At 36.3% G+C, this 27100-nt stretch overlaps 1 protein-coding gene across 1 annotated transcript; it reads right to left on the reverse strand.

Moving 5' to 3' along the window:
- Positions 1 to 18364: 18364 nt before the first annotated feature.
- Positions 18365 to 24581, reverse strand: LOC149578264 (inositol-3-phosphate synthase). The gene is made up of 10 exons (XM_089828004.1): positions 24298 to 24581; positions 23395 to 23463; positions 23133 to 23268; positions 20805 to 21052; positions 20238 to 20464; positions 19736 to 19851; positions 19469 to 19645; positions 19195 to 19383; positions 19038 to 19100; positions 18365 to 18829 (listed from the first exon to the last, which is right to left on the reverse strand). The coding sequence occupies exons 1-10, from the start codon at positions 24483 to 24485 to the stop codon at positions 18710 to 18712; spliced, it is 1533 nt and encodes a 510-aa protein (XP_089684130.1). The 5' UTR covers positions 24486 to 24581; the 3' UTR covers positions 18365 to 18709.
- Between the last annotated feature and the right edge of the window lie 2519 nt (positions 24582 to 27100).

The raw sequence follows: 27100 nt of genomic DNA on the forward strand, positions 1-27100 counted from the left end.
CTTATCTCTATGAGAAAGCTTCTACTCCAAGTTTGGTTTCAAGAGATGAATGCAGAAACCTTTTTCAGGTATGATAGTTTTGCCAGTTTCTCAAAATATTGAAAATGGAGAAGAGAAGAGAAAAGGGATGAGCTTGAGGATGGGGATGAGAAATAGCTTCTTGGGTTGACTTTGTGTTTCTCATTCGAGGAATTGGAAAAGGCTACAAATAATTTCAATAGGAAATTAGGGAGCGGGGGATTCAGGACAGTTTATTTCATTTCTTATAAGCAACCTTTACAAACTTCATTTCTTGTCATGTTGTCATTGTGGTTACGTTTCTCATTTCTCGTTTCTTCTAACATAGATATTTTCCCATGTTTACGATTAGTTTGTGATGACCAGAAAAAGCTGCAGGGTGAGTAAAATGAATTACAAATTGGGAGATACAAATCTGCAAGGCTTAAATGCACAATAAGTATTTCATTTGATTTTTTTTTGGCCAATTTGATTTGAAATGTTTTCTATTTCCCAGTGAAATTTTTTTTTATGTTCCTTCTCTTAGCTGGTAACAACGCTAGAGTGCTTTGGTTGTAGCAGAGTCAAGTAAATTCTATGATACAGTAATTTAATTCATTGAAATTATTTTGTAAATTCATTGAAACTATTTTGTAAATAAGATTTGATGTAATTTTTTTTAGTAATAAGGTTATTTATTAGTCCTTCCTGGGAACTAATGTTTTCAATTGTCAATTCTAATTTTTTTTTCTAATAATTTATTTTTACACTTCTAATGTTTATCGTTAGTGCTATTTTAATTTTTAAAATATTTTTCTTAACTATTATTTCTTTCTTATTGGTTGCTCCCAATTTAGCTGGGAATTTTATCAATTTTCTCATTCAAAAAATAACTAAAATTAAAACATTCCTCCAGAAACTTCTGATTTTCATTTTCTTTGCACTTATTTGAAAGCTCCTTCCCTAAGGATGAAATAAATTATAGCTCTAGTAATAAGTTGTCACAAGTCTCTTGCCACCACCATTCTTTTAAGCCCAACCCCTATGTAAGGTTAGCCTCAAAAGCATGCATCTTGTAACCATCTTTGGTTCAAAATCCTCACTCTGTCTCTTTCAGCAGTGGGATGATGATAAAAACATACAAATAATGGAAATATGTCCTTCACAGAAAGCCCAAATCAATTCCAGAGGAGGTTGCAAATTAGCAAAAGAAAAATAAAGCAAAAGATACTTCTCCACAAAAATTGGAGAAAATGACATCTTCAAACAAAGACTTTTCTTTGCACTTGAACCGCGGGGGCTTGTAATTCATGTGCAACTCACAAGTCATTTTTCTTACATTTCATGAACTTCCTTTGATTAACTAATGGCTCCCTGCAAGTCTATGCCGTGCTCTAACTTCTCTTTTGTATTTTCAATTTTTTTCTTCTCCATTTTGTTAGTTTCTTAATGAATCCCTCATCCATCAGCCTTAGAAAAATACTTTCTATAACTCATCATCTACCACACAAATGCCATCTCAAAATCTCAGACAAAGCCACCCAGAATATTAGTAGGGTAAATAGAGCAAGAATAGATAATCAAACATTGCCATGACAAACAAATAAAGATTGAAATGAGTATTCATTGAGAAGAGGATCCCAAGTGTATAAATTTAGTTTTTATGTAATAAATTTATTATAGTATATAGAATATTTAAATTAATAAAAATATTATATAGTATTTTAATAATAATAATATATATAATAATATCATGTTTGTTAAAATGAAATAAATCACATTATTAAAAATATAATTATTAAAAATTATTATGTTTTACAATCTATTGATCTCACGCCAATAAACAACAGTCAGAAAATGATTTCCAGATCATGGTTTCAGATTATTACTGGTCTCACATCGACAAACACTTGTCTCACATTAGTAATCAACTATTAATAGTAAATGGTTTCCAGGTCATGTACAATGGTAAACAACTATTAGTAAATGGTTGCCAAGTCATGTATAGTACAAAAGTGGTAGAACAGTGAAATACAATCATTTTTTAGACCTACTTTAGATAAAGGCCACAGATCACACATCATTTCTATTTAGTCAATCTTAGATCAATGGTAGTTTGGCTTGCTAGTTCAACCAGACTCTAAGTGGACTCCTCCCTGCAAAAGTTTTCCCATTCAATGCCTTATTAATGACATGATTTTGGATGTTTCCAATCAAATTAATTTATTCATATAATCTCTGTCAAAGTGTAGCAAACACACCTCTACTCCTTTAATTTCTTTTAATAGAATCTCAATGATTTTGCATTGCAGGTGAAGTTGATTTTAGCCGATAAGGGTTGCTTGCAACTTGAAATTGGCTACCACCAGAGAATGTGTTCAGACTATTATTAAGTAGTTTTTTTAAAAAAAAATCTCACTTTACCATCAAGCACCTTCTGATTGTGCAACCCACTTAGTTATCCAGAGAACTCAGCCTAATACCATCCCACTCAATCGTCCAGTATACAGTCCTTTATAGCTGCAAAAGCCTTCAATACATTAGTTACATCCAATGCAGAGGTCAAAGAGGTCTCTCTCGACTTAAATCCAGCGGAAACAATTCTCAATGGCTAACATCTCAGGGCTACCCACAAAACCCCCAATCCACAAAGCCCATGGAAGCCGAATCAGATTCATGGTGGAGAAAAGAACTCAAATATTATTCACCATCTCCACTTAACTACACTTAGCATTCGGCTAGTCCACTGACTATAATCCACAAATGCCCACGCTACAAGTACTTACTTTCAGAATCTTCACTACTATTTTGAACTCAAAATATCATGCTTGTGTTTGTAGGTAGTTCTAAACTGAGATGTTGTAAGCTCTGTCTGCCTATTTAGAATTTTGAGTTTGGAAAATATGGAGAGAAATCCATACAATTTGCATCATCTTTAATTCTACTAATCTTTTTGAAGAGCTCTGTTACTCAATATTTGTAGATTTGTATGATAGGATACTAAAAGAACAGCAAGAGGAAGAAGAAAGGATATGACAAAGGAAAGAGAGGAAAAGGGGAAAGAAGGTATGTATGGAACTCATGTATTTTATGGTAAGCTATTTTGTGAAGAACAATGAACATAATATTGTTTCTATGTGTTTATTGCACATATTCCTATTTGAAAGTACTTAAATAAGCCAATTTGTCCACAAATCTTTTACCCGAAGAAAATTAAGCAACATCTCTTTGAAATTGTGTCTTGTTCTTATTATTTGACTTAGAGAAAAAGCCTTGTGGGAAGATCTTGATGAATGTGACCAGGATGTGGTAGAAATGATGGGCTTTGGTAGATTCCCATGAGATATTGGCAATCTTGGATTTCCATAAGAATTTGGCAATCCTTTAAATGATCTTCAATATTGTGGTCTTATTTTCCCTATGCTAAGGAACTAGGGACCAAGTCTGAGGTCAAGAGTGAAAGCATCCATCTAAAGAGAAAATAGTAGGTTCCCATACACAATAAAATAAGCTTCCTTTAAATTGGTTTTTATGCAACTAAAGCCAAAGGACTTGGAGATTGTATATTTAAGTAGAGGAACATGGGTCAATGAGTTTGACTCAAATTCATATAGTTAAATAAATCCTGATAGCAATATCACAAAGAAAATCCTATTGGGAATCATGCTAAAAATAAGACAAAAGATGTTGTAGGACCAGAAAAATGGGTTAAAAGCATAACATACTATGAGCAAATCACAAACTCAATAATCATACGTTAGCACCCACTAGTCTACCATGGAAGCAAAACTAAACAAAAGAAAGCAAACATAATCAAAAACTCCCTTTTCCGTTTGTAGCTCCCATGTCCTTCTTTCTTCTCCAAATGATTGTAGCTCCAAAGTTGCCTATAATGCACACAAAATTGAAGTAAAAGCCTATGATAGTGATAATGCCATGAGAATACTTGAAGTGTGATTTTATGTGAGAGAGAGAATGCAAAATGCAAATTAGTAGAGACTCAAAAACTCAAAGATTCAAGGACTCAAGACTTAAGCATTCTAGATCCAAGAGACCCAAAATGAGAGAAAGAGTGTTCATTTTATAATTTTCATGTAGGGTGAGAGCATTGGATTTGTCACCCACAGACATGCGATGTGGAAAGAGATTCCTATGACGCATATGACAGAATATGCCAAAGGTAAGATTCTATGACACATGAGAGTCAAATTTGGAAGAGAATCTATGACGCGTCATAAGATTCCTCAACCCACTTAAAGCCAAAAATCTATGACGAATAAGCCAAATAGAGACATGCGTAAGAGGTAATAATAATTTCTATGACGCATATGACAGAATATGCCAAAAGTAAGATTCTATGACACACGAGAGTCAAATTTGGAAGAGAATCTATGATGCGTCATAAGATTCCTTAACCCACTTAAAGCCAAGAATCTATGACGAATAAGCCAAATAGGGACATGCATAAGAGATAAGAATATTTGATTATGACAAATCCCAACCAAGTGTCAAAGGAGAATCCACAAGGTGTCACATCCAAGTGTCATGATGATGAAATATTTTATGGAATATTTGAATTAAAAATCCTTTTATTCCACAAAATAAGAATTAGTAGAAAATGGAATTAATGATGGAAAATAGAACTTAGGAAATTGTAAATTTCCATGGTTTGCAGATAATGAATCAATTAATTAATAAAATTAATTAATTGAGAATAATAATCAGGAAGAATAATTAGTGAGAATAATAGAATTAAATTATGGGTTATTTAATCCTATAGAGAAAATTAGTAGATGATTGGCCAAATTGATTAAATGAATGCAACCGTATCTTTTGATGAAAATGTGATGATGATGGATATCGAATAAGATAATGAAAAGGTAGACCAAAGCCATGGTCAAATTAATTGATAGATCAAAATTGATAACATGCCAAGGACACATGACATGAATTAATTGATATGTAACATTTAACAGACATTGTAAATGCTACAGGATTGAAATTGATTGATAAGGTTTGATCATAATAACACTGACGAACACTGTCAATATTATTAAAATGGTTGATGATGCCATGATCTGACATCGAAAGCCTCAACAACATCAAAGATTGAATGACATGAATGATAGTTTGACCTAGTACTGAGAGCCATGACAGTACTAAGGTCATATTGATAAGATTGATAAGTTGATAGGTTTCCAAGTCACTAAAAGCCACAACAATGCCTAGGAGCGGATAAATGATGATTGATTTGGGATGTTTGATATGTTTTGGGTTGATTAGGATTGATTTCGAGTGATTTCGGGTTGATTTGATATGATTTCGAGTTGATATGAAATTGATACGAAAGGGGATACAAATGACAAAATATGGTCAATCTGGCCAAAAGATCAAAGTTAGTAGAATGAGAAAATGGGACAAATTAGTATGAAGAAGTGATGATACCATATATGCGAACCATTTTTGAGCGTCTACATTTTGCCCCTCTTTGATACAATGTGATTTAGAGCGTTGTATCAAAGAATAACTGATGAGAAAGCCACAACATGCCCCAGTAGGGATGATATATATGGGTGCCCCCTCAAGAAATTGACTAAGATAAGCATATGATAAGTCAATTTATCGACAACAAGAAGACAAAACCATAGCAACTGACAGAATGAAAATCAGAGCTAAAATGTGAAAGTTATGAGGCCTAGAGTGTAGACCCGAAACTGTGCATGCATGCCCAAAATGATGGAAAGATGTCATAACATGAGGGAAATCATCAAAAATGGTCGTATTTGGTCAAATATGATGAGACAAATGTTAGACTGAGGTTGAACCAGGTGGAAAGCCATAGAAAGTTGATTGACAGTGTAGGATGATGCAAGAATGCATGAATGCAAGATGAAGATGATTTGGTGAATCAAAAGACATGATCATGGTGATGGAGAATGAGATGATGAAGAAAGATAAGATGAGGAGATGTTAGTATGATGGAGAGACTTTTGCTTCTAGAAAGTGCACTATATGTCAAATGGAGCTTTAGTTTGATATGGAAAATGGAATGCAACGCATCTTGGCATAAAGGGCCAAAGCGCAAATGCAAGCCTTTTGTGTAAACAAGCACGATGTAGACAGATAATGACCTTGTCCTTCCTAAAGCATATGTACATGCCCCAGACTCTCAAAGGTACATTATAATAGACAGAAATGGAAAAATGATAACCATGAACCATCCCGACCACTCTCATAGATCAATTGATATCATCAAGCAGCATAGGGACATGATAAAAAAACAAAGAAAAAATAAATCACTCACTAAACAGAGTGTGTGTGTAGACTAGTGATGCTTAGGCAAGGTAACAAAGGACATTAACCCGTTCATGAGCCATGATAAGGAACCAAGGATGTCTTCCAGTATGAAAGATATGATCAAGGAATGATAGAGGCAGAAAAGACCAGATGGAATCCTGATAGATGGAGGAGCTATAACTGATTACACATGGCGCCTATTTGCCAGGTTTTCACCATGGTACTTGCCCAAAGCGCCTGTTTGCCAGGTTTTCACTTTTGGACGAAATTTTTCTCTTGACTCAAATTTTTTGTGCCAAGACGCCTGTTTGCCAGGTTTTCATCAAGGCATCCATTTTTTCATGACTTTTTTCAATTTTTTCTTTTCTTTTTTCATGACTTTTTACTATTTTTTTGATATTTTTTCAGGACTTTTTTCAAATTTTTTTGATATTTTTTCAGGAATTTTAGATGAAATCAAGACTCTTACTGACAAATGTTGAGAAGATATCTGTTGTTGGTGTTGCTAGCTTATGAGCTCTGGATCCATGATTGACCATAACTACGCAAGATTTGTTCCAAGTCTATAGCTAAAATCAAACCATTAGAAAGGCCTCGAGAGATACCATCGTGTACCGTATGTAAGACAACGTCTATCTCTTGCGAATCAAGGGATTTGAGGATAATTGGGTCAATAGATGTATCATGTGGGATGTCACTGATGATGACATATGCAAAGGCTTGTTGGATAAAGGATTGATTTTGGTTTTTGGACAAAGTAGGTAGCTGGATTTGGGGATAAACAAAGGGATATAAGGGAGGGTTGGGAGGGTTGAGACCAATGACCTTTTACATGAATGCTGATTGAGAGAGCTCCAAAAGACTTTGTGGCATGTTGAACGTTGGAACATTGATATTCATGGCATCATATTTTTCATTTTGTATCAGTGGGAGCTGCTTAGCTTTTGATTTTTTATAGTCTAATGGCGCCTTTTGATTTTCACCAAGAGACCTATGCTTGCTATCTTTTTCTCTTTTTGCTTTGTAGCTAGAAAGTGGAGTTGGCTCCCCAAAGTATGCTAATGTGTTCTCTTTAGGAGAAACTGCTTCTTTATGATCTTCAGTCATAATGCCTTCAAAGTCTATTATAAGAGTGCCATCATTGTCGAATTGATCAAAAATTGGTGGTCCACGTTGGTCCCAATCCAAAGGTTCAGGATAACTTGAGGAGATGTCATCATCAGTGTTGAATGGGCTTTGGTTGAAGGTAATTGATTCAACTGGGTCATTGGGGTTATGCTTAGAGGCTACGGGATTGTTGGTTTCAAGTGGGATATCCTCAGATGCCTTTTCATCATTCAAAACATCCATAGTCTTACGTGTAGGTACCATGTTACTAGGAGGACCTATTCATAATGGTTTAAATCCAAGCCCCAAACTAGGAGGTTGTCCTTCTATAGTGATAGGTTCAATGATTCCTTGTTTCTAAGATCCAAGACCATTATAACCTTGTTTCTACATGATGGTAAACCCAAGTCCATACTTGCTAGGAGATATCAAAGTGGGTTCTCGTTCTGCTTTTGCTTTCTCAATACATATGGATGTATTCTTATTGATAGAAGTATAATTATTTGTACTGATATCTGAATGTTGTGCTTGGAGTGGTTGTGATTTACCATGAGATTGGGGAGAAACTAGTGACTCCCTAATGTGAGAGACTTGAGACATAAAGTACTCTCCACAACCATTGTCTTCAATCTTCATCTTTTCCTTGGCTTTACTGAGCAGTATATCAGCATCCACATACTTAGAGGAATTTTTGGGTTGTGTTGCATTAGTTGTTGGGATTTGGTATGCAATAGCATCTCTTAAATTAGCACAAAACTGGAAAGGATCTGGATCACCGGGGATGGTAACCTCCATGTTATTATAGGAAAACTTCAGACATTGATGATATGTAGAAGGGACTGCTTTCATAGCATGAAGCCAAGTGTGTCCTAGTATCATGTTGCAATTCATTTCAATATCTAGGACATGGAACAATGTATCTTCAGTAGCTGGACCAACTCTAATAGGTAATGTGATGATGCCCCTAGAGAAGTGTTCACCGTCATCATAAGCTTTTATTGTGATTCTTCGAGAGGGATCTACATCATCTTCTGAATAACCCAAATTGTTGACAACCTTAAGAGTACAGATGTTCAGTCCTGCCCCTCCATCTATTAAGACACGTCTGACTTTAGCATTATGGATGAAGACTTCAAGATAAAGGGGATCATTATGGTTAGGTTTGTCCTTAGGAATATCACAGGGTGAAAAAGTGATATGTTGTGACGCGGATAGGTTCCCAACCATGGCTTGGAACTGGGAAACATCAATGTTATATGGGACTACTGACTCTTTAAGGGCTTGCTCCAAGATCTTATGGTGTTGGCGAGATGCACGCAATAGGTCCAAAATGGATATTTGTGCAGGGGTTTTTTCAAGTTGTTCAACAAGGCTATAATGAGATGAAGTAGGAGCAATAGGTCTACTTGGGGGTGCAGGTCTAGTAGAAGCAATAGGCCTAGATAGGGCTCCAGGTAGGGTGATCTTGCTATAGCGTGTAGTGACAACACAACAAGGATCTTCAGCCTTCAATGTGAATGTGGATATGTAGAAGTCAGACTCATTAAAGCAATTGATGGTGTAGTCATAGCCAGTACGTGTGTAATTCACATTACCTTGTGAGTTTGAGTTTGAACTTGAGGGTTTCTCTTTGTCATGATTACCAAAAGGATCTTTGAAAATAGTATGATCAGAGTTGGATGCTAACAGTGATGGATCAACTGTGATGACACCATCATCAATAAGGTCTTGTATTGCATGTTTTAGTTGGAAGCATGATGAAGTCTTGTGTCCGTTGGTGCGATGGTAATCACAATACTTTTTGTCATCCCATGAATCTGGTTTAGTCAGTGGTTCATCTTTGATTGGGGGTAGCTGCAGGAAGTTATTACTCAGTAACTGTTGTAATGCAGTCTCAAGTGGTATTCCCAATGGTGTGAATTTTCTATCCTTGGTTCTAGGATGTCTTTGAGGTTTGTCTTGCGTGGAAGTCTCAGTTTTCTGCTGTGGAGCTGATGTTTGATTAGAGGTTTGTGAATTTGTAGGGTTTACACCTTTCAAAGTCAATTGAGGTTGTGTTGTGCTAATCGTGCGGGCGTCCACAATGCCATCATTAGTCACATTCTTGTTTTTGGAGAAAAATTTTGCCTTGTCATTAGATGAGTTGGTGTTTGTGTTTTCTTTGTTTATCTTGAGGATTCCTTTACAGATAAGAGCATCTTCAATACTAGCCCCTTTTTTCATTAGTTTAGAAACGGTGCTTGGACTCTTGATTTTGAGTTCATACATTAAGTTCGGGACTAAGTTTTCAATGCACAAGTTTACTTGTTGTTCTTCAGGAATGTCTAGTGAGCATTGACTAACTAGGCTTCTCCAACACAGTAAGAATGTAATGAATGATTATCCAGGCTTCTGTTTAGTTGAGCACAAATCAGAAAGTGTCACCTCATTTGTAATGTTAAAGGAAAAGTGGGAGATAAACTTGTCTGCTAGCTCTGACCAAGATTTGATATTACCAAGAAGTTTGGAGTACCACTCAAGTGCAGGCCCACCTAAAGAACGAGGGAACAATCTCATAAGGTAAGTGGGTTCATCACTAAGTTCAGTACATGAAGCACAAAATTCTCGGATGTGATCAATAGGGTTGCCTTTTCCTCGGTATTTTTCAAACCTTGGAGCTTCAAAGTGTTTTGGGAATGGAGGCATATACAGACTTTTATTGAATGGGTTAGGACGTAGGTCCCTTTCCGTATATAGAGCCTATTTCTTTTGGACTCCCAATGCCTCGACTTGTTTGGAAAGTTGTTTGAATTGTTGTAATAGTTCTTCATTGGGGTTTTGCATGATGGTCTTTCGTTCAAGTCTTTTGTGTCTATAGTAGACTGTTTGTTGTGGCGAGAACTATGTCTACTTGGTTCTAACATTTCTATGTCTGATGAGTTTGATGAAGTGTCACTAGGTGGTGGAGGTATGTTGGCACCTCGAAGACAGAAAGGACCCTATTGTTGGGGAACTCGTTGTGGTATTTGATGTGGCACTTGTTGTGGGATTGACTGTAATTTTTGTACCATGTGTTGTTGTTGTGCCGTGTGTTGTGGTTGTTGTTGGGATACCTCTATTGGTTGTATGTGAGACCATGTGCGTGCTTGTTGCTCTAGAGGTATCTGTTGAGGTTGTTGTGGCACATGTTGTTGTTGTAACAAATGTTGCTGGTATGCGATTTGTTGCTCAAGGCATTTTTGGTATTCCAACTATTGCTTGAATTGCTCTTGTTGTTTAGCAAACATCATTTGTTGTTGTTGGAATTGCTGCTGAAATTGTTGTTGATAAATTGTGTGTAAGTCAATTGGGATTGTGTGTTAGAAATGTTGGATGTTTGCCCCACTTGTGGTTGTTGTCGTTGTGTTTGATGTTGTTGTTGATATGTGGGATGTGTGTCAAGTGGATGTAGACTTGGTTGTGCCTTGGAAGTGTTGAGTCCTTGTACCATTGTAGGTTGTTGTTGTCGTGGGGGTTGACTAAGTCCTTGAGAATTGAACGTCATGTTTGTATTGTTGTTTTGGTACCTTTGTGTTTTAGATGTTCCTGCTTGCGACATCATATTGACTTGACTATGAGATGTGTCCCTGTTAGGAATGGGCGTAATGTCAATAAGACTTTTCCTTTGTGCATTTATAGGGATGGTTGCACTTGATGTTTCACATGTTGCATTTATGAGAGGCTTCATAGTGTTTGATGTCACAGCACTAGGTAAAGTTAGGACCAAAGGTGTACTTTGTTGATTTGCCTCCAAAGAAGGTATGTCTGGCATCCCTAGAGCACGGGTCCCTTTAGGTGCATCTTGTTGTTGCATCATGTGACTAAAATCAAGTCTTAATGTCCTTTTGGGGTGTTTAGGGATTGTTGGTATTTCATCAAACAAGGGGTTGACATTGATGTGTTCAAATGTACTTTGGAGGATTTCAATTGTTGGTTCTTGATGGGATCTTATAGGTTCCATTATTGTGTTTGAAAACTCCAAAGGTTGTTTTCCCTTGTCTAAGTCCAAATTTATCAAGGGTTGGATGTTTTCAATTGTTGTGTTGGTTTGATTTTTGGACGTAGGACCTTCCAAGTTTGGATTAAATTTGACAATTTCTTGAGCTGCCAAACGTTTGAAGTTCTTGTGAAAACTTTTGTCTTGACATGCCCTAGCCATTTCTTCATCAGTGATGCCATAATCAGTGTTAGAGTCATCACTTAGGTGTACAATACTTTGTTGTATGTTTGATGTGTTAGGTTGGCTGAATTCAAATGAATGTGATTGTTCATCTTCAGGTGAGGTTGGTACACTTCCTTCTCTTGGTGGCATTAGCACGAATATAGGTTCAAAGTTAGGACTCCATTGAACCATCCCATGTGTGGGGGAAGTGTTTGGAGGAAATCTCATGATAGGTGCATTGTTCAAGGTTTGTTGTGCCATAGCTTGATTATGAGGATCTTGCGGATACATATTCAAAGGGTCTGATAGTAATGGTTGTGATGCCTTGATTTGGTCTTCGTCAAAGGTTTGTTGGATTTTCTTGCTCTTTCTTTGTCTTGGATGAGGTTTTGGTTGTGCTTGTGCCTCAGAAAACAAAGGTTGATAGAGTTCCTCTGGTCTCTGAGCTGCTTGTCTCCTAGTAAGTGTTGGCATGATACCTAAGAGTGCAAAGAGTTGTGGGTATGCAAGATATGAGTTTTTTTGGGATTTTTAATTGTTTAAGAATGTTATGCAATGTGAGAAAATGCTAAATGAATTAGGGTTTTGATGTGCAAAGTGTAAATATCCTAGGGATGTTATGCAAATGCAAATGCAAGGTGATGTTTTGAAGTTTGACTAGAGGGGATGAAAATGACTCTAAGGTATGCAAAATGACAATTAGGGTTATGTTTTGGACTTGTTAAGGGTACTAAAGGTTGATGTATGCAAGGTGTATCATGTAAAGGATGATGTTCTAGGGTTCACCATGACGTTTGGGACATGCAAAATGAGGGTAAATGCTTAAGAAGGTAATTTGGTTGATGGACAATTTGATAGGGTTTGGTAGTGAAAATGATGTTAAGGATTTTGATCAATGCAATATGAAGGGGATATACCACTAGGGTAGGTCAAAATGATGTTTGAGAATGCTAGGGATATGATTATGCTATGACAAGGGTATATGGAAAGTTTTGAACTTAGATAAAACCTTTTGAAAGTATTTTGCCTAAGAGTGTAACCTTGTGATAAAGGACTTTGGATCTTGACCAAAAACTGATAAAAGACGAAAAGATCAAATTGATAAAAGATGAAAAGGTCAAATATATCAAGACATAGATAAATTTTGACCAAATAAGATGATAAGCAAAGATAAAAGGACTAGTCAAGATCCATTATCCGTCAACACTAGGAGATACTCTAAGACTTATACTTTTTCTAGATTTTTGACTAAATTCAAAGGTTTTGGGGGTTCAAAATGACGTTTTGAAGACTCAAAATGATGGTGATGCTGAGCGGATATGTGATACGGACAATGCCTATGATGCAAAAGGGGATTTTGGGTGCAAGATGCGATTTTGGGTCAAGTGCAGAATAGGGAGGTCTAGAGGCTCCTAGATGCAGTTTTGGGGTCCTAAAGTGCAGTTCGAAGGCCCAAAATGGTCATGCAGGTACCCAAGTGCTCCCTAATAGTGCCAAGTGCACCCTAACAGTACCAACTATGTCATTGATGCACTTAGAGCCAATTTGGGCGCAGTTGGTAGTTTCTAGGCGCAGTTGGTAAGCTAGGAAGAATGTTTGCTGATTCTGAGGAGTATGGTTACCAAACTGACATGCCAGGAAGCCAGGATGCTGGGGTTGATGTTAGGATGGGTTGGGAGATGAAAAATGAAGGTTATGATGTATAGAATGATGGCTTAAGTGAAGGTGATGACGATTAGGTGCTGTAGAATGCAGATCTAGGCAAGCTAATGCAAGGGGAGCTAACCAGGTACCTAAGGACACTGCTGAAGCCCCAAAATGTTATCTGGAACCCAAAACTGGATCTCAGGACCACCAAGTGCACCTAGATAGTGCAGAATGCATTAATGATGCAGTTGGGGCCCAGTTGGGCGCAGTTGGTAGTTTCTAGGCGCAGTTGGTAAGCTGCGTTGAAACTGAGGCAATTCTGGAAGCTATGGTTTCAGGATTGATGTCACAGAGAGGTAATGGTAGAGGACAGTGTTAGGGCCAGTTTGGATGCTCAAAATGATGATTAGGACACCTGAAATGATGGATAAAGTGGTCAAGATGATGAATAGGTATGCAAAGATGCAAGGTGGTGAATGCAAAGTGTTGATTCTAAGATGGGAATGCAAAAAACTAAGGAAAGTAAAACTGAACCTAAATGGATGCAATATGAAAAGTAATAGATACTAAATGAGGACTAAAAGGTGCAATATGAAGTCTATATGATGCAAGAATGAAGCCTGGACTAGGGTGAATGCAAGTGAAATCTATGCAAATATGAGATCTACGTTTTGCCAAGCACAGTTAAGAGCACAAGTCGCCATGTTTTCCAAGGTTCGAGTGTGTTGAATCAATGTTTGCAAAGTTTGATAAGGTTGAAATGTTTTGGCAATGTGTGATGTTTTGACAAGTTCAAATGATATCCAAGGTGTAAATTTAACAGTTTGGCTTTTATCTTGATTATGTTTTACACACACACAAGACACATTAAGACAAGAATAGCTGTTGTAAAAGTTAACAAACACACCACAACCTAGGCTTTTAGGACTGTATCCACTGAATTCCTACTTGAACCAAAGTTCAGCCGTGCTTATCCAGAGCGGACAACCTAGGATCTTGGCACCACAGGCTCCCCCTTATAGCGCACTCACTTCTCAAGGCTACCAAGATCCGCTTCCCAAGGGGCATGACTTCCCAAGGGACTGTTGCCTCTACTAAGGACCACGAGAATGTAGGATGTCTTCACGGGCATGGGTGACCCCTTGAGCTAGTGGATAGAAAGGATTTTGGCCACTAAAACATGGTTTTTAGTAAGGGCATTCCATTCGGCAAGTGAATGATAAACTTTCGCAGAAGGTCTCCTAGCCCCGAGAACCGGGGTTTGATGCACCACAAGGGTACTGGAGGAGAGCTATCGCACAACAATACCGTCGACACAGCTTTCACCGTAATCGAATTTTATATAGCGACTGAAACGTTGACCTAGCTTTGGCCCGTTACCGCTCTGAGGTCGTCCCCTGGCATACCCAATATCGAGTATCTTGGTCCAAGGAAGGCCTCCTATAAAAGTTACACGGATTTCTCTTACACCCAAGATCCACGAATGGCGAGGGGAGAGGATTCGTCCAATGCAACTCCTAGGGATCTAACACCGTAGACACGCTAGGCAGAAAAGAAAAAGGTTCTTTTTAAGCACCAAAAAAAATGTTATCTAATCTAGGAAATCCACACACATAGTTTTGAAAGACACACAAAGTCTTCGACAACGTCCTGCAAACAAAGCATTAGTAGTTTATGATCATGTCTTCACCCAACGATCGCCACATGCTGCAAATAGACCATCAGTAACACAAAATCACCTAATCTATGTTCTAGAGAGTGATAGGAACTTGAAATGTAGATTTTGATTGGTGCATATGCTTAGTGTGAACTCGGGTGTGCTCCAATAGAGCAGATGACTCCCCGGAAGGCTAAAATGGCTTTGAACACTCCCAAGTGCACCAAGTGGACCAGAAAAATGGGTTAAAATGCATAACATACTATGAGCAAATCACAAACTCAATAATCATACGTTAGTACCCACTAGTCTACCATGAAAACCAAACTAAACAAAAGAAAGCAAACATAATAAAAAACTCCTTTTTCCGTTTGTAGCTCCCATGTCCTTCTTTCTTCTCCAAATGATTGTAGCTCCAAAGTTGCCTATAGTGCACACAAAATTGAAGCAAAAGCCTATGATAGTGATAATGCCATGAGAATACTTGAAGTGTGATTTTATGTGAGAGAGAGAATGCAAAATGCAAATTAATAAAGACTCAAAAACTCAAAGATTCAAGACTTAAGCATTCTAGGATTCAAGGACCCAAAATGAGAGAAAGAGTGTTCATTTTATAATTTTCATGTAGGGTGAGAGCATTGGATTTGTCACCCACAGATATGCGATGTGGCAAGAGATTCCTATGACGCATATGATAGAATATGCCAAAGGTAAGATTCTATGACACATGAGAGTCAAATTTGGAAGAGAATCTATGACACGTCATAAGATTCCTCAACCCACTTAAAGCCAAGAATCTATGACGAATAAGCCAAATAGGGACATGCGTAAGAGGTAATAATAATTCCTATGACGCATATGACAGAATATGCCAAAAGTAAGATTCTATGAAACACGAGAGTCAAATTTGGAAGAGAATCTATGACGCGTCATAAGATTCCTTAACCCACTTAAAGCCAAGAATCTATGACGAATAAGCCAAATAGGGACATGCGTAAGAGATAAGAATATTTGATTATGACAAATCTCAGCCAAGTGCCAAAGGAGAATCCACGAGGTGTCACATCCAAGTGTCATGATGATGAAATATTTTATGGAATATTTGAATTAAAAATCCTTTTATTCCACAAAATAAGAATTAGTAGAAAATGGAATTAATGATGGAAAATAGAACTTAGGAAATTGTAAATTTCCATGGTTTGCAGATAATGAATCAATTAATTAATAAAATTAATTAATTGAGGATGATAATCAGGAAGAATAATTAGTGAGAATAATAGAATTAAATTATGGGTTATTTAATCTTATAGAGAAAATTAGTAGATGATTGGCCAAATTGATTAAATGAATGCGACTGTATCTTTTGATGAAAATGTGACGATGATGGATATCGAATAAGATGATGAAAAGGTAGACCAAAGCCATGGTCAAATTAATTGATAGATCGAAATTGATAACATGCCAAGGACACATGACATGAATTAATTGATATGTAACATTTAACTGACATTGTAAATGCTACAAGATTGAAATTGATTGATAAGGTTTGATCATAATAACACTGACGAACACTGTCAATATTATTAAAATGGTTGATGATGCCATGATCTGACATTGAAAGCCTCAACAACGTCAAAGATTGAATGACATGAATGATAGTTTGACCTAGCACTGAGAAGATGACAGTACTAAGGTTATATTGATAAGATTGATAAGTTGATAGGTTTCCAAGTCATTGAAAGCCACAACAATGCCTAGGAGCAGATAAATGATGACTGATTTGGGATGTTTGATATATTTTGAGTTGATTAGGACTGATTTCGAGTGATTTCGGGTTGATTTGATATGATTCCGAGTTGATATGAAATTGATACGAAAGGGGATACAAATGACAAAATATGGTCAATCCGGCCAAAAGATTGAAGTTAGTAGAATGAGAAAATGGGACAAATTAGTATGAAGAAGTGATGATACCGTAGATGCGAACCATTTTTGAGCGTCTACAGATGCCTATAAATATTTTAGTAATCTTTAAATGATATGCTTTTGTATTTCAACTATAAAATGTTCAATGATGGTGAAAGCAACATCTTGTGGATTCTTCTACGCAACCAATGGTATAAAACAAATTGACCCCATATTCCCTTTCTTATTTGTGATAATAGTTGAAGTCATGAGGAGGGGTTTTGAAAAGAAAATAAATCATGGAATTTGGAAAGAAATGAAGTTAGTTAATAATATTGAACCAATTAGAGAGGTCATAAAAAATATCATTGAGCAAGCAAGAATGTGAGGAGAAATAATGATAGTTCAAGGTTCACTTTTTAAAAAGATTCTATGATAGGTTAGATTTGGAGGTTATACATTGGCATATTTTTAATATAAATGTGTATGTGGATGAAAATTCTACAAACTTCAAAGCCATTTAGGTGCCAATAGTTTATTAAGATTTTCCTTTTTAATTATTAGCATTCATTTTAATAAAAATAAATGATATTATCTTTTAACTCTTGAAAGCTATTGCTTATGGTCTTAATTTATGTTTTGCAAGTTTATGCAATCAATTTTGGTATGCATTGTATGGTTTTAAGATTCATCTTGTGTTCCTACTGATTTTATATTTTATATTTATTTAAATACTTTTTTTGCACCAAGAGAATAAGCTACACACCCACTTTTAAAGAACTAGTTGTTAAATTACTCTCATTCCTCAATTCATGATAATTGTCACTTATGAATTATAACATTTCACCTTCGAAAGAAATAGAAAAGATTTTTAAGTAGCAATAATATATTGTTTTGTCTTTTCATGCATTTCATGCTATGATTTTTTAGGACCTACAAGAGCCACAGACGCTATTTGATGCTACTATTTAATAGACTACTTTCTACAACAATACATGTTTGTAGACCTACACTTTTGTATGCAAACCTTTAATTATACTTTCAAATCAAATACCTATCGGCGTACCCCTTGCACCTCCCTCTGGTGTAAGTGCTAATAATAGGAAAATAATATAACATAAATATGTCCAAGAATAGGATGGATATACTAATTTCACACTTAGTAGCAATTTTGTTTATAAAAAATAATGTAGAATAATATTCATTATTAAAAATCCGCTCTTTCCATTATTCCAATTAAGAAATCCATTTAAGGAAGTGCTATCGCATTTACATATCCTTCGTTGGGCTCGTTTTAGATGACGATGCAGTGAGCAACTCTACGTCATCAATGGTGGGTTTTGTTCAAAAGTAGTTTAGAGATTTTCCTTCGCCAGTGGAAGATTTCATGTAATTCAAGCTTATGTAGAGTCTTCTCGAAGCCAAGCCACACAGCGTAGTACCTGTCGATCATAATTTTGCATGGATAGGCTAAATAAAATCAATGTACAAAATATTGCTGCAAGATAATTGAAACTAATCATACAACAAAAAAAAAATGATAAGAGAAAGCAGTCGCAAGAAAGGTCCACAACTTTTTAAAATGTAAATATATATATATATTTTCATATAACTACATACATCGTCACCAAATCTTTTGCAGTGTATAATCACCAACTACAATGGAAACACAACGGATACCAAATTTAGTTCTATAGTTCTTAGTAACAAGCGAAGAGCCATATAAAATGAGGATTGGCAGCTGATGGAAAACCAGACAAGTAAACCAACTGCAATGGAAACACTGATAACAATGTTACTTTAAAAATTCTTAGCAACCACAGAGCCACAAATTAGGGTGACCGAAATCCGGAGAAGTAAAACACTTTGAATGCATGTCCCTGGGGCCCGGGCTGTTCTTCATTTGTTCAAATGCCTTTTCACTTGTACTCTAACATCATGTTATTCTCTGGTGCCAATCCCACGCATGCCCTCATTATGTTCTCAAGCATAGCCCTCTGTTTTGCTAGTGCATTCACCACAGGAGTACCAGGAGGAACCTACATCCACATATTGATAGTATACTCAATTACAAGTATTCTGCTATGTTTGCAAAGAAAATGACTCGACCCAGATATTGACACACAATTATAGGTTGGTGCCATGATTGAAAAGAAAATGACTCAAACCAGATATTGACACAATTATAAGTTGCCGCAAAGTTTGAAAAGATAATAAATCCAGCCAGAATTATGATGAATTGCTTACCAATGGGGCTTTGGTGAGGTAGCTCAGAATAGTTGCCACGGGGTGGAAAGAGTGGAATTTGGCCTGAAATAATTGTGATTTCCAAATTTTAGTTGAAACCCAGAATGTACAACACTACAGTGTAAACTTATGGTGATCACTTTAAAGAGTACAATACCTCGCCCTCTTTCTTAAGCTCAATCCTGGTGGCAAGTTCAGCAAGTAAGACCAAATCCAAGATAAGGGGAGCTGCAAGGAGAGAGTCTTCACAAGTGTTGTGGAGTACAATTGTGCTCTTCCCTCCCATGAAGATCTCAGAAGTGTATTCGTCCATGGCTCTCTTGCTGTCTCCAACATATGGCACATACTGCAAGAAGTAACAATTGATATATTTCAGGACTAATCAAGAAAAGTGGTTAAGAAGAAATCAAGAACAATTGTTAAATTTCTACCTTGATGACGACCACATGGTCAGGGTGTTCACCAGGCCCATACAAAATGGGATTGCTGGAAACCATGTCATCTACAACATTGCTCTTTGAAATTTCCTTAGAGCGGAAAGTCTGTGGCGCTGACAGATTCATCCCGTCGTTGTTTCCTAAGTGATTGTAGCTCACGATGGCGGTTGGCTGCAATAGAAAACATTGATCAGTTCAAGTAGTTTGGATTAAACATGGATACCATTGTATAAAATATAAATAGCTCTTGCAATTGCAGACCTTGATACCGGCACCAACAAGGAAATCCACAAGCACAGATTTCATCTTTGTCTGACCACTCTTGAAGTCGTCTCCTCCAATAAGGCTGTTCTTCTCAATCGCCATATCTATCAGACCTGAAACACATCATACTCCGATCATGTTATATATGCTACACAAGTCATAATTGTTCTCCATTACAAACACTACCAATCCCTCTTCGTAGAAAATGTTAAACTACCAAATAACCCACTCCTGATTACAAAATATTGTTTTGTGGCTTGGATCTGTATTAGAACTGAAGGGCATGGGAAAACCCTTGTACCAAAGTGTTGATATATGTTAACATAATATTTCAGCTTCCTTCTTATGGAGGAAATTTAATTGGAAGATAATTGAGCGCTCCAATGATCATAGGATGTCTACCATATCTATGGAATTGTCTAATCATTGCAAATACTACCTCTTTGTATAATATTAAAACTTAGAAAACCCCAAGACTGGCAGTAATGGATCTACAAACCTGGAACAAAGGTGTTCTGAGGACTGCCATTGATGAAGGGAACGTTTTCTTGAATACAGGCCAGAGCATAAAGAGATGAAGGCGCGATTTCAGGCTCGTCCCTTTCCAGAGATGCAAGGAAAGTGTCCTTTGTGTCATTCAGTCCTACCATAACATCACTGTATCGTTCTGTATTGGCAGTCCAGAGAACAACTACTCTGTCCACCTTTGTTTTTGCCTTGAATTCCCTGCATAAACAGGAGTCGAAGACATTCAGAAAACAATTAGAATTGTCTGTCGAAGGAAAACCTAGGAGCATCAACAGAGATGTTTTAATCAAATGCCTTTGAAGGCGAAGGCACATATGTTAATTGTGCAGACTTTTTAAGGAATAAATCCCTGTCTGACCCAGTTAAGAGATGGATATAACTCAACTCTTCTTTTAAGTACCATAACATGCATTTCTCAGCTATATAAAGGAAAAAATAATGAATTCCTTCTAGAAAGCTATCAAAAATTGTAGAAGATAAAAAGGGATACGACACTGCTGCAAAACAGACAAAGCAAGACTAAATTCAGTAGCCTTACCTAATGTCTTGAACAATTTGCTGCACCTGTTCCTTCTTTGTACCCTTGATGATATTGTTTGCTCTTTCACCTTGGTTTGCAGCTATAAAATCAGGATCATATATGCCAGGAAGGGGTAACATGTCCTGCATGTAGGGTCGCAGCTGCTTCTGGAGGTCAACGTCGAGTACCTTAGCTCGGGCCATTGCATCTGCCAAATTCAGGTTGCTAATGTCCCATCCCCCAAATACAATATCGTTAGGGTCCACCTGCACATACCAGTTGTGATTAAAATGGGAAGCTTGATATACTCCGAAGAAAACTACAGAGAGAAACAAAACGATCATACCTTGTTTTATGATATTCTTCTCCTCAAAATCTTGAGAGATTTTATGCATGCATTTACATTGTATAGCTTATAAATTACTTTATCCAACTCTAAACAATGATATCCACTGAACCTATTGCAACCAGCTGTGTTATCTTCAATGAGCCAGTTATGAACTGAACCTGTTGTGTTGGACGACTTAGGCTCAGAATCTACGTGTTGGAGTGTAAGGTTTTGGTCGGATCTTTATCAGGGTTTGGGTGCTCAAAGCACTTAGCCTCTTAGTCAGCTATGTCGTCTTCAACGAATCAGTAGGCACTGAATCTATTATGTCGCTTAATCAGTGGATCGGTGGGATCAAACTTAGGCTTAGGAAGTCCATGTGTACACTAAGGTATTTACTAACCTGGATCGGTTTGATCTTCAGCATAGGAACTCCCATGTGTATACTAAGGTACTTACTAACCTGGATCGGTTTGATCTTCAGCATAGTTTACTAGTGAGCTAAAAACAAGTACTACTAACCTGAACCAATCTGATTTTGTGCATATTCTACTAGTGAACTAATAACCCTTTTGTTTTGAGAGTATAGAACTACTAACCTTTTGATCTTGTGCATACTCCTCTACCAGTGCTAGACGGAGTACAGAACTCTCTAATATTGAACTAGAAACCCTTCCCTTCAGTTTCGAAAGTATAGAACTATTAACCCTCTAATATTGAACCAGTAACCACCAGAAGGATATTGATCTTCTAACTACTACAATGGTAGTAATCTTCTAATATTGAACCAGTGACCACTAATGCCCTCTAGTTTTGAGGGAACACCTTCAAATATTGAACCACTAACCCTCTTATTTTAAGGGTGCTAGAACTAGTAACCCTCGCTAATATTGGACGACTAACCTAGATCAGCTTTTTTATTCTAGACAGAGAAACTAGAATGTCACTAGATCATACGATGTGCCTTGATCAGTTTGATCCTAAACTAAACTTAGCAACTATCATGTGCATACTCCTAATCTGCACTGTGCAACTAACCCTGACCAAAGTTAAATACTCTCATGTGCTAACCTTCTACTCTCTGTCTGCATACTACGGTGCTCTACTGCTGAGGGTGAAAAAGCTTTTCATGGACCAATTTACCTGATTTTAGGAAAACTCCCATGTGCATACTCGTCTACCCTCCTACGTATACTGGAAAGTACTGAGCTCTTGGCGCGGATTGGCACCTTTTGAGCTTTTTGCGTGGATCTAAGAGAGCTACTTTTGAGCTCCTTGCGTGGATCTACCATGCTCTCTTCATGGATCAAAAATATCAAACTACTGAGCTCCTATAGCTTTAATACAGAGCTACTGTGCAACTACTGAGCTTCTAACCTTATACTATGGAGCTACAAAATGGATCAGTTAGGATCAAACTTTAGGAAGATTACAGAGCTACTTTTCACGGATCAGCTAGATCAAACTTCAGGAACTTGTGCATACTTTTTGGAGGTGACTCATTCCGAGGATGAAACTCAATCAATTCATGGATCAGTTAAGGTTGATCGATTATGAAAAGTTGCTAAGGAAATCAAAACTAAATTGTCAGCAGTCCAAGCCAAAATCAAAACTGACAAAAAAACCAAGACAATGATCGAACTTCAGGAATACACTTCCTTTGAACATAATGTTTGGAGGTGGCTCATTTCTCCAATCTCCAAACACATTTTGAATATGAACAGACTTTAAATTTTAAACAATCTAAGACACTTGGAAATAACCTTGTAGATTCTACAACGAGTCATTCCAGCAATTACTTGATAAGCTGCTTTTCTGAAGAATTCTTTAATTCTACGAAGATAGATAGTTTTCTTCAAAAACGAAAATCACTTTCATGCAACTGAAGATGATAGTGAATACAATAGTACTTGGGGCTTCCATTTAGACGACAGAAAAAATCCTCACACCAAAAAAAAACAGCAAAACAGAGTCACAAAAAAGGCAGGTGAGGAACAGAAAGAGAATTCGATTTTTACCATGGGAAGGAGGCTCTTGAAGGGAGCATGGATCTCTTCCCCATTATACGAGCCGATTCTCACAGTGGAGGCTTGGGTGAGAGACCCAAAGTAATTTGCCTGCTGTACCTTATCCTTCGTCACCCAAGAAATTCCCCTAAAAAAAAAATCCACCAACCGCTGAAATTTCAGTTAATATGTCGAAATCAATCGTCAATAGAACACAACAAAAGCAAGATTCGCATCTGCCAAAAGCAAGATGCACATCTGCACAAATCCTTACTCTCGGTTGGCAATAACACCTGCTGTCAGGGTCGAGCCATTGTTTCCACCCCAACCCACCAGCATGACCCTGCACAAATTACAAAGACAAATTTAAACAAAAACTACAAATTATATTAAATTTCCACAATCCGTACATTCTAAATGTTAAATAATTCAAAGAACTACTGTTCAGCATCTAAATCAAAAGATCATCTGCGTCAGCATGACCGCGGATGACCAGTTTGGACGAAGATTTCCATAATCCATAGAATTCGAAATGTTAGATAAAATATTTCAAATACAACTCGAATCCAGAAACGGCGACAACAAAAGAACTGCTATTTAGCATCTAAATGAAAAGATTCTCTGAATCACTAAAATAAACTTTCTATGTGAAATCGTACAAGCCGTTAATATAAAACTAAACCCATGTATCTGCAAACAGGTCTCATAGTTTTCACATATAAACCAGCAATTTCCGAAAAATATTTCAAAATTAGCAACAGATGTTCTAGCCAGTCCACCACATATCAAATTGGGCAAAAGAAACGAGAAATTAGCTTTAGCGTTTCTTGATAGATTACAGAAAACCGAGAAGAAGAAAACCTTCCAAATCATCAAACACAACCAAAAACACATTAATCAAACTTCGTCCCCGGAATTTGGGAAGCCTGGTGTCAATCTTGAACTCATATTTAACATATTTTGGGCAATGGGACTAAAGAAACAAGAAATTAACCTTCCTCACCAGATTACAGAAAACCAAGACGCAAAAAACCATCCAAATCTAGAAACACGGAATAAATACAACAATCGGACTTACCCACCAAGCCTCCACAGATTACAGAGAACCAGGAAGATTTAAAAACCATTCAAATCTACAAACACAACAAAACAAGTACACAAATTGAACATAACCCACCCGAGTTTGGGAAGCCTGGTATCAGTCTTGAACTCATACTTAACACTCTTGGGCTTGACGACCCACTCATAATTCCCATCCCTGTTCTCATGAACAAGCTCGGTGGTCTGATAATCATACACAGACTCAATGCTCTCCTCGCTGTACTTCACATTAGGGCTCTGCACTCGAAACTTGTTGATAAACATCTTCCCCGACTGATTTTCCTCACTGTTTCTGCCTCTGCTCCTCCTCCTGTTACCGACCAACTTACCAAAACTCTCACAGATTCTTGGGTTGTGAGTGTTATTTGAACACCGCGAGCTCCCTTTTTAAGGACAATCTGAGGGCAAGAAGCCAAAAGTGTCTGGGCCACCCATTTTCTCACCTCTTATCGCGCCACTTGTTCCCATCGCCTACGCATTTCCACGGCACGTGAATCCCCTCTGCTTTCCCTATGGCCCCCACTTTCCCAGTGTACTAATTCGACCCTCTTTATGAACTGAACCAGAGATTCCTCAATCAGACACAAAAGTTATAGAGCACTCTGTGAGTGGTGGGTGTCGAACCTTGGTCGCTTATAGTCCTCAGCATGGGCTTCTGCGTACGCGTGTCACGGTGGTCCCCGCTCACTGTGGGCCCTACCATCGGACAGAGACCGCCGAGAGTTCGCCACGTGGAATGGGACTGGAAGCGTCTAATTTTCTCCCGTCTCTTCCACTCTCAATCATTTAGTAAGAGAAACTATATATATATTTATATTTATATTTATTTTTAATTCAATTCTTTATGGAACACCATGTGTATTTACGGGGTCCCTGATTCGTCTTTATGTGATATACGGCAATTTAATCTTTCATCTTTTGGGGGACCATGCCCCATTTGTTTCCAATTTTTAGTAATAGAGCTCAAAAGTGGTAGTTTTATCAATTAATTATTTTAGTTTATTGATTAGGAGTCATTTTGGTGTCAAAAAGAATGGTGGCTAGATTCCAGTTTCATCAATCAATTATTTTCTTGTTAAGAAGTCATTTTTAAGTCAAAGAGACTTTTGCTTGGCTTTATTGATTTTAAGGGGTCATTTATTGATGTTGATGGGGAACCATTTTATCATAGGAGGACATGTGTTATTATATTTTTTATTTTTGAGGGAGGATATTTGTAATCTTTGGCTTTTATATGGAAAAGTGATTGATGAATATTCAATGTTTGTTTATTGTTACAATTTATTTTTATATGGATTGAATCTAGTGAAGAATACATTTCTATTTGTATCTTATGTATATGTTCAAGGGATTGAATCATCTAGTAAATATGTTTGAAAATACTATGATGTTTATTGTTGTTTATTATAATGTGTTTTTAATATAATTACAATGTGTTGTAAACAAAAACAATATGAAGTTTACATACATGAAAGTTACATAGTTGGTTGTGTGAACGTACTATTATATTAAAAAGAAGAAAAAATGTATTTTGAAAATATATAAAATGTTTGAAATAAGAAAAAAAAAATTCAAGATTATAATTCATAACCAACTAAAAGTTTATAATTCAAGTCTATAATTCATAACTAAATATTATAATTCAAGATTAAGTCATTTTTTAGTAAAAAAGATGTGCACTTTTGGTTGGCTTTATTAATTTCAAGGGGTAAAATATTTTAATTTATGGATGTTGATGGTGACTTTAAAAAATATTTAACATAGGACATATGTCCTATTTTTTTAAAACTTATGAGTAAGAATCTTTGTCTTCTATTTTAAAGTGATTGATTGAATATTGGGTGTTTACTTATTGTTACAATCTATTTTTTATACATACATGTTAAATAAATTGAATGTGTGTGTTGATAAACACATGCCTATTCTTTATGTTAAAAGGATTGAACTTGATGTTGTTGTTTATTAGAATTTGAGTAAAAATCTTTGTCTAATCTTTGTCTTCTATCTATTAAAGTGATTGATTGAATATTGGGTTTTACAATTTATATTTATATATACATGTTAAAAGAATTGAATGTGTATGTTGGAGAACATGTGTCTATTCTTTATCTTATATGTATGTTAAAAGGATTGAGCCATCTAATAAATATATTAGAATATTCGATGTTCTTGTTTATTTGAATTTTTTAAAATTAAAATGTGCTACAAACAATGTGAAGTCTAAATACATGAAAGTTATATAAGATATGCAAATAAATAACAAAAGTGTACTATAAATAATATGAAAATAATAATTGTACCTTGTATAGATCGTCAACATACCATCACATAAAAAAGAAAAGAAAAAACTTATTTTAAAAATATGTAGACAAAAATATGAAAAAGAGAAAATTCAAGATTATAATTCATAACTAACTAATAGTTTGTGTAATAACACCCTTAAATATGAGATCAAGTTTTATCTAAACCCACTCTTGTTGCATATTTAAAGGATATTTGATCATATAAACTATTGTAATACAAGAAACATTATGAAAGTATAGATTGTGATTTTGACATTTTCACACTAAAAACATAATAAGAGAACTATAATATTTTTCTAGTTAAAGTTTATCGCTTTAAGATCAATTTTTAAGTCAATTAGAAATGTTTCCTTGTAGCATTGCCAATCCTGCCAAAAAGTTTCTATTTTTTCTTTCTTCTCTTTAAGTTTCTAATAATCCCTCTATTTCCATAAAATGTTTTAGAGGGTTTATGTTGAAAGATTCAACAATGGAAAACACAATAAATTTCTCACAGTGTTCTTATTGTGCTTGTTGTAGGCTAGTACTATTCCATTCAGTTTGCAGTATTAGTGAATTAATTTTTTACAAATCAAC

The sequence above is a fragment of the Cupressus sempervirens genome, chromosome 1, assembly GCF_028749045.1.
Source record: "Cupressus sempervirens isolate cs-2001-9-10 chromosome 1, ASM2874904v1, whole genome shotgun sequence".
Lineage (NCBI taxonomy): Eukaryota > Viridiplantae > Streptophyta > Pinopsida > Cupressales > Cupressaceae > Cupressus > Cupressus sempervirens.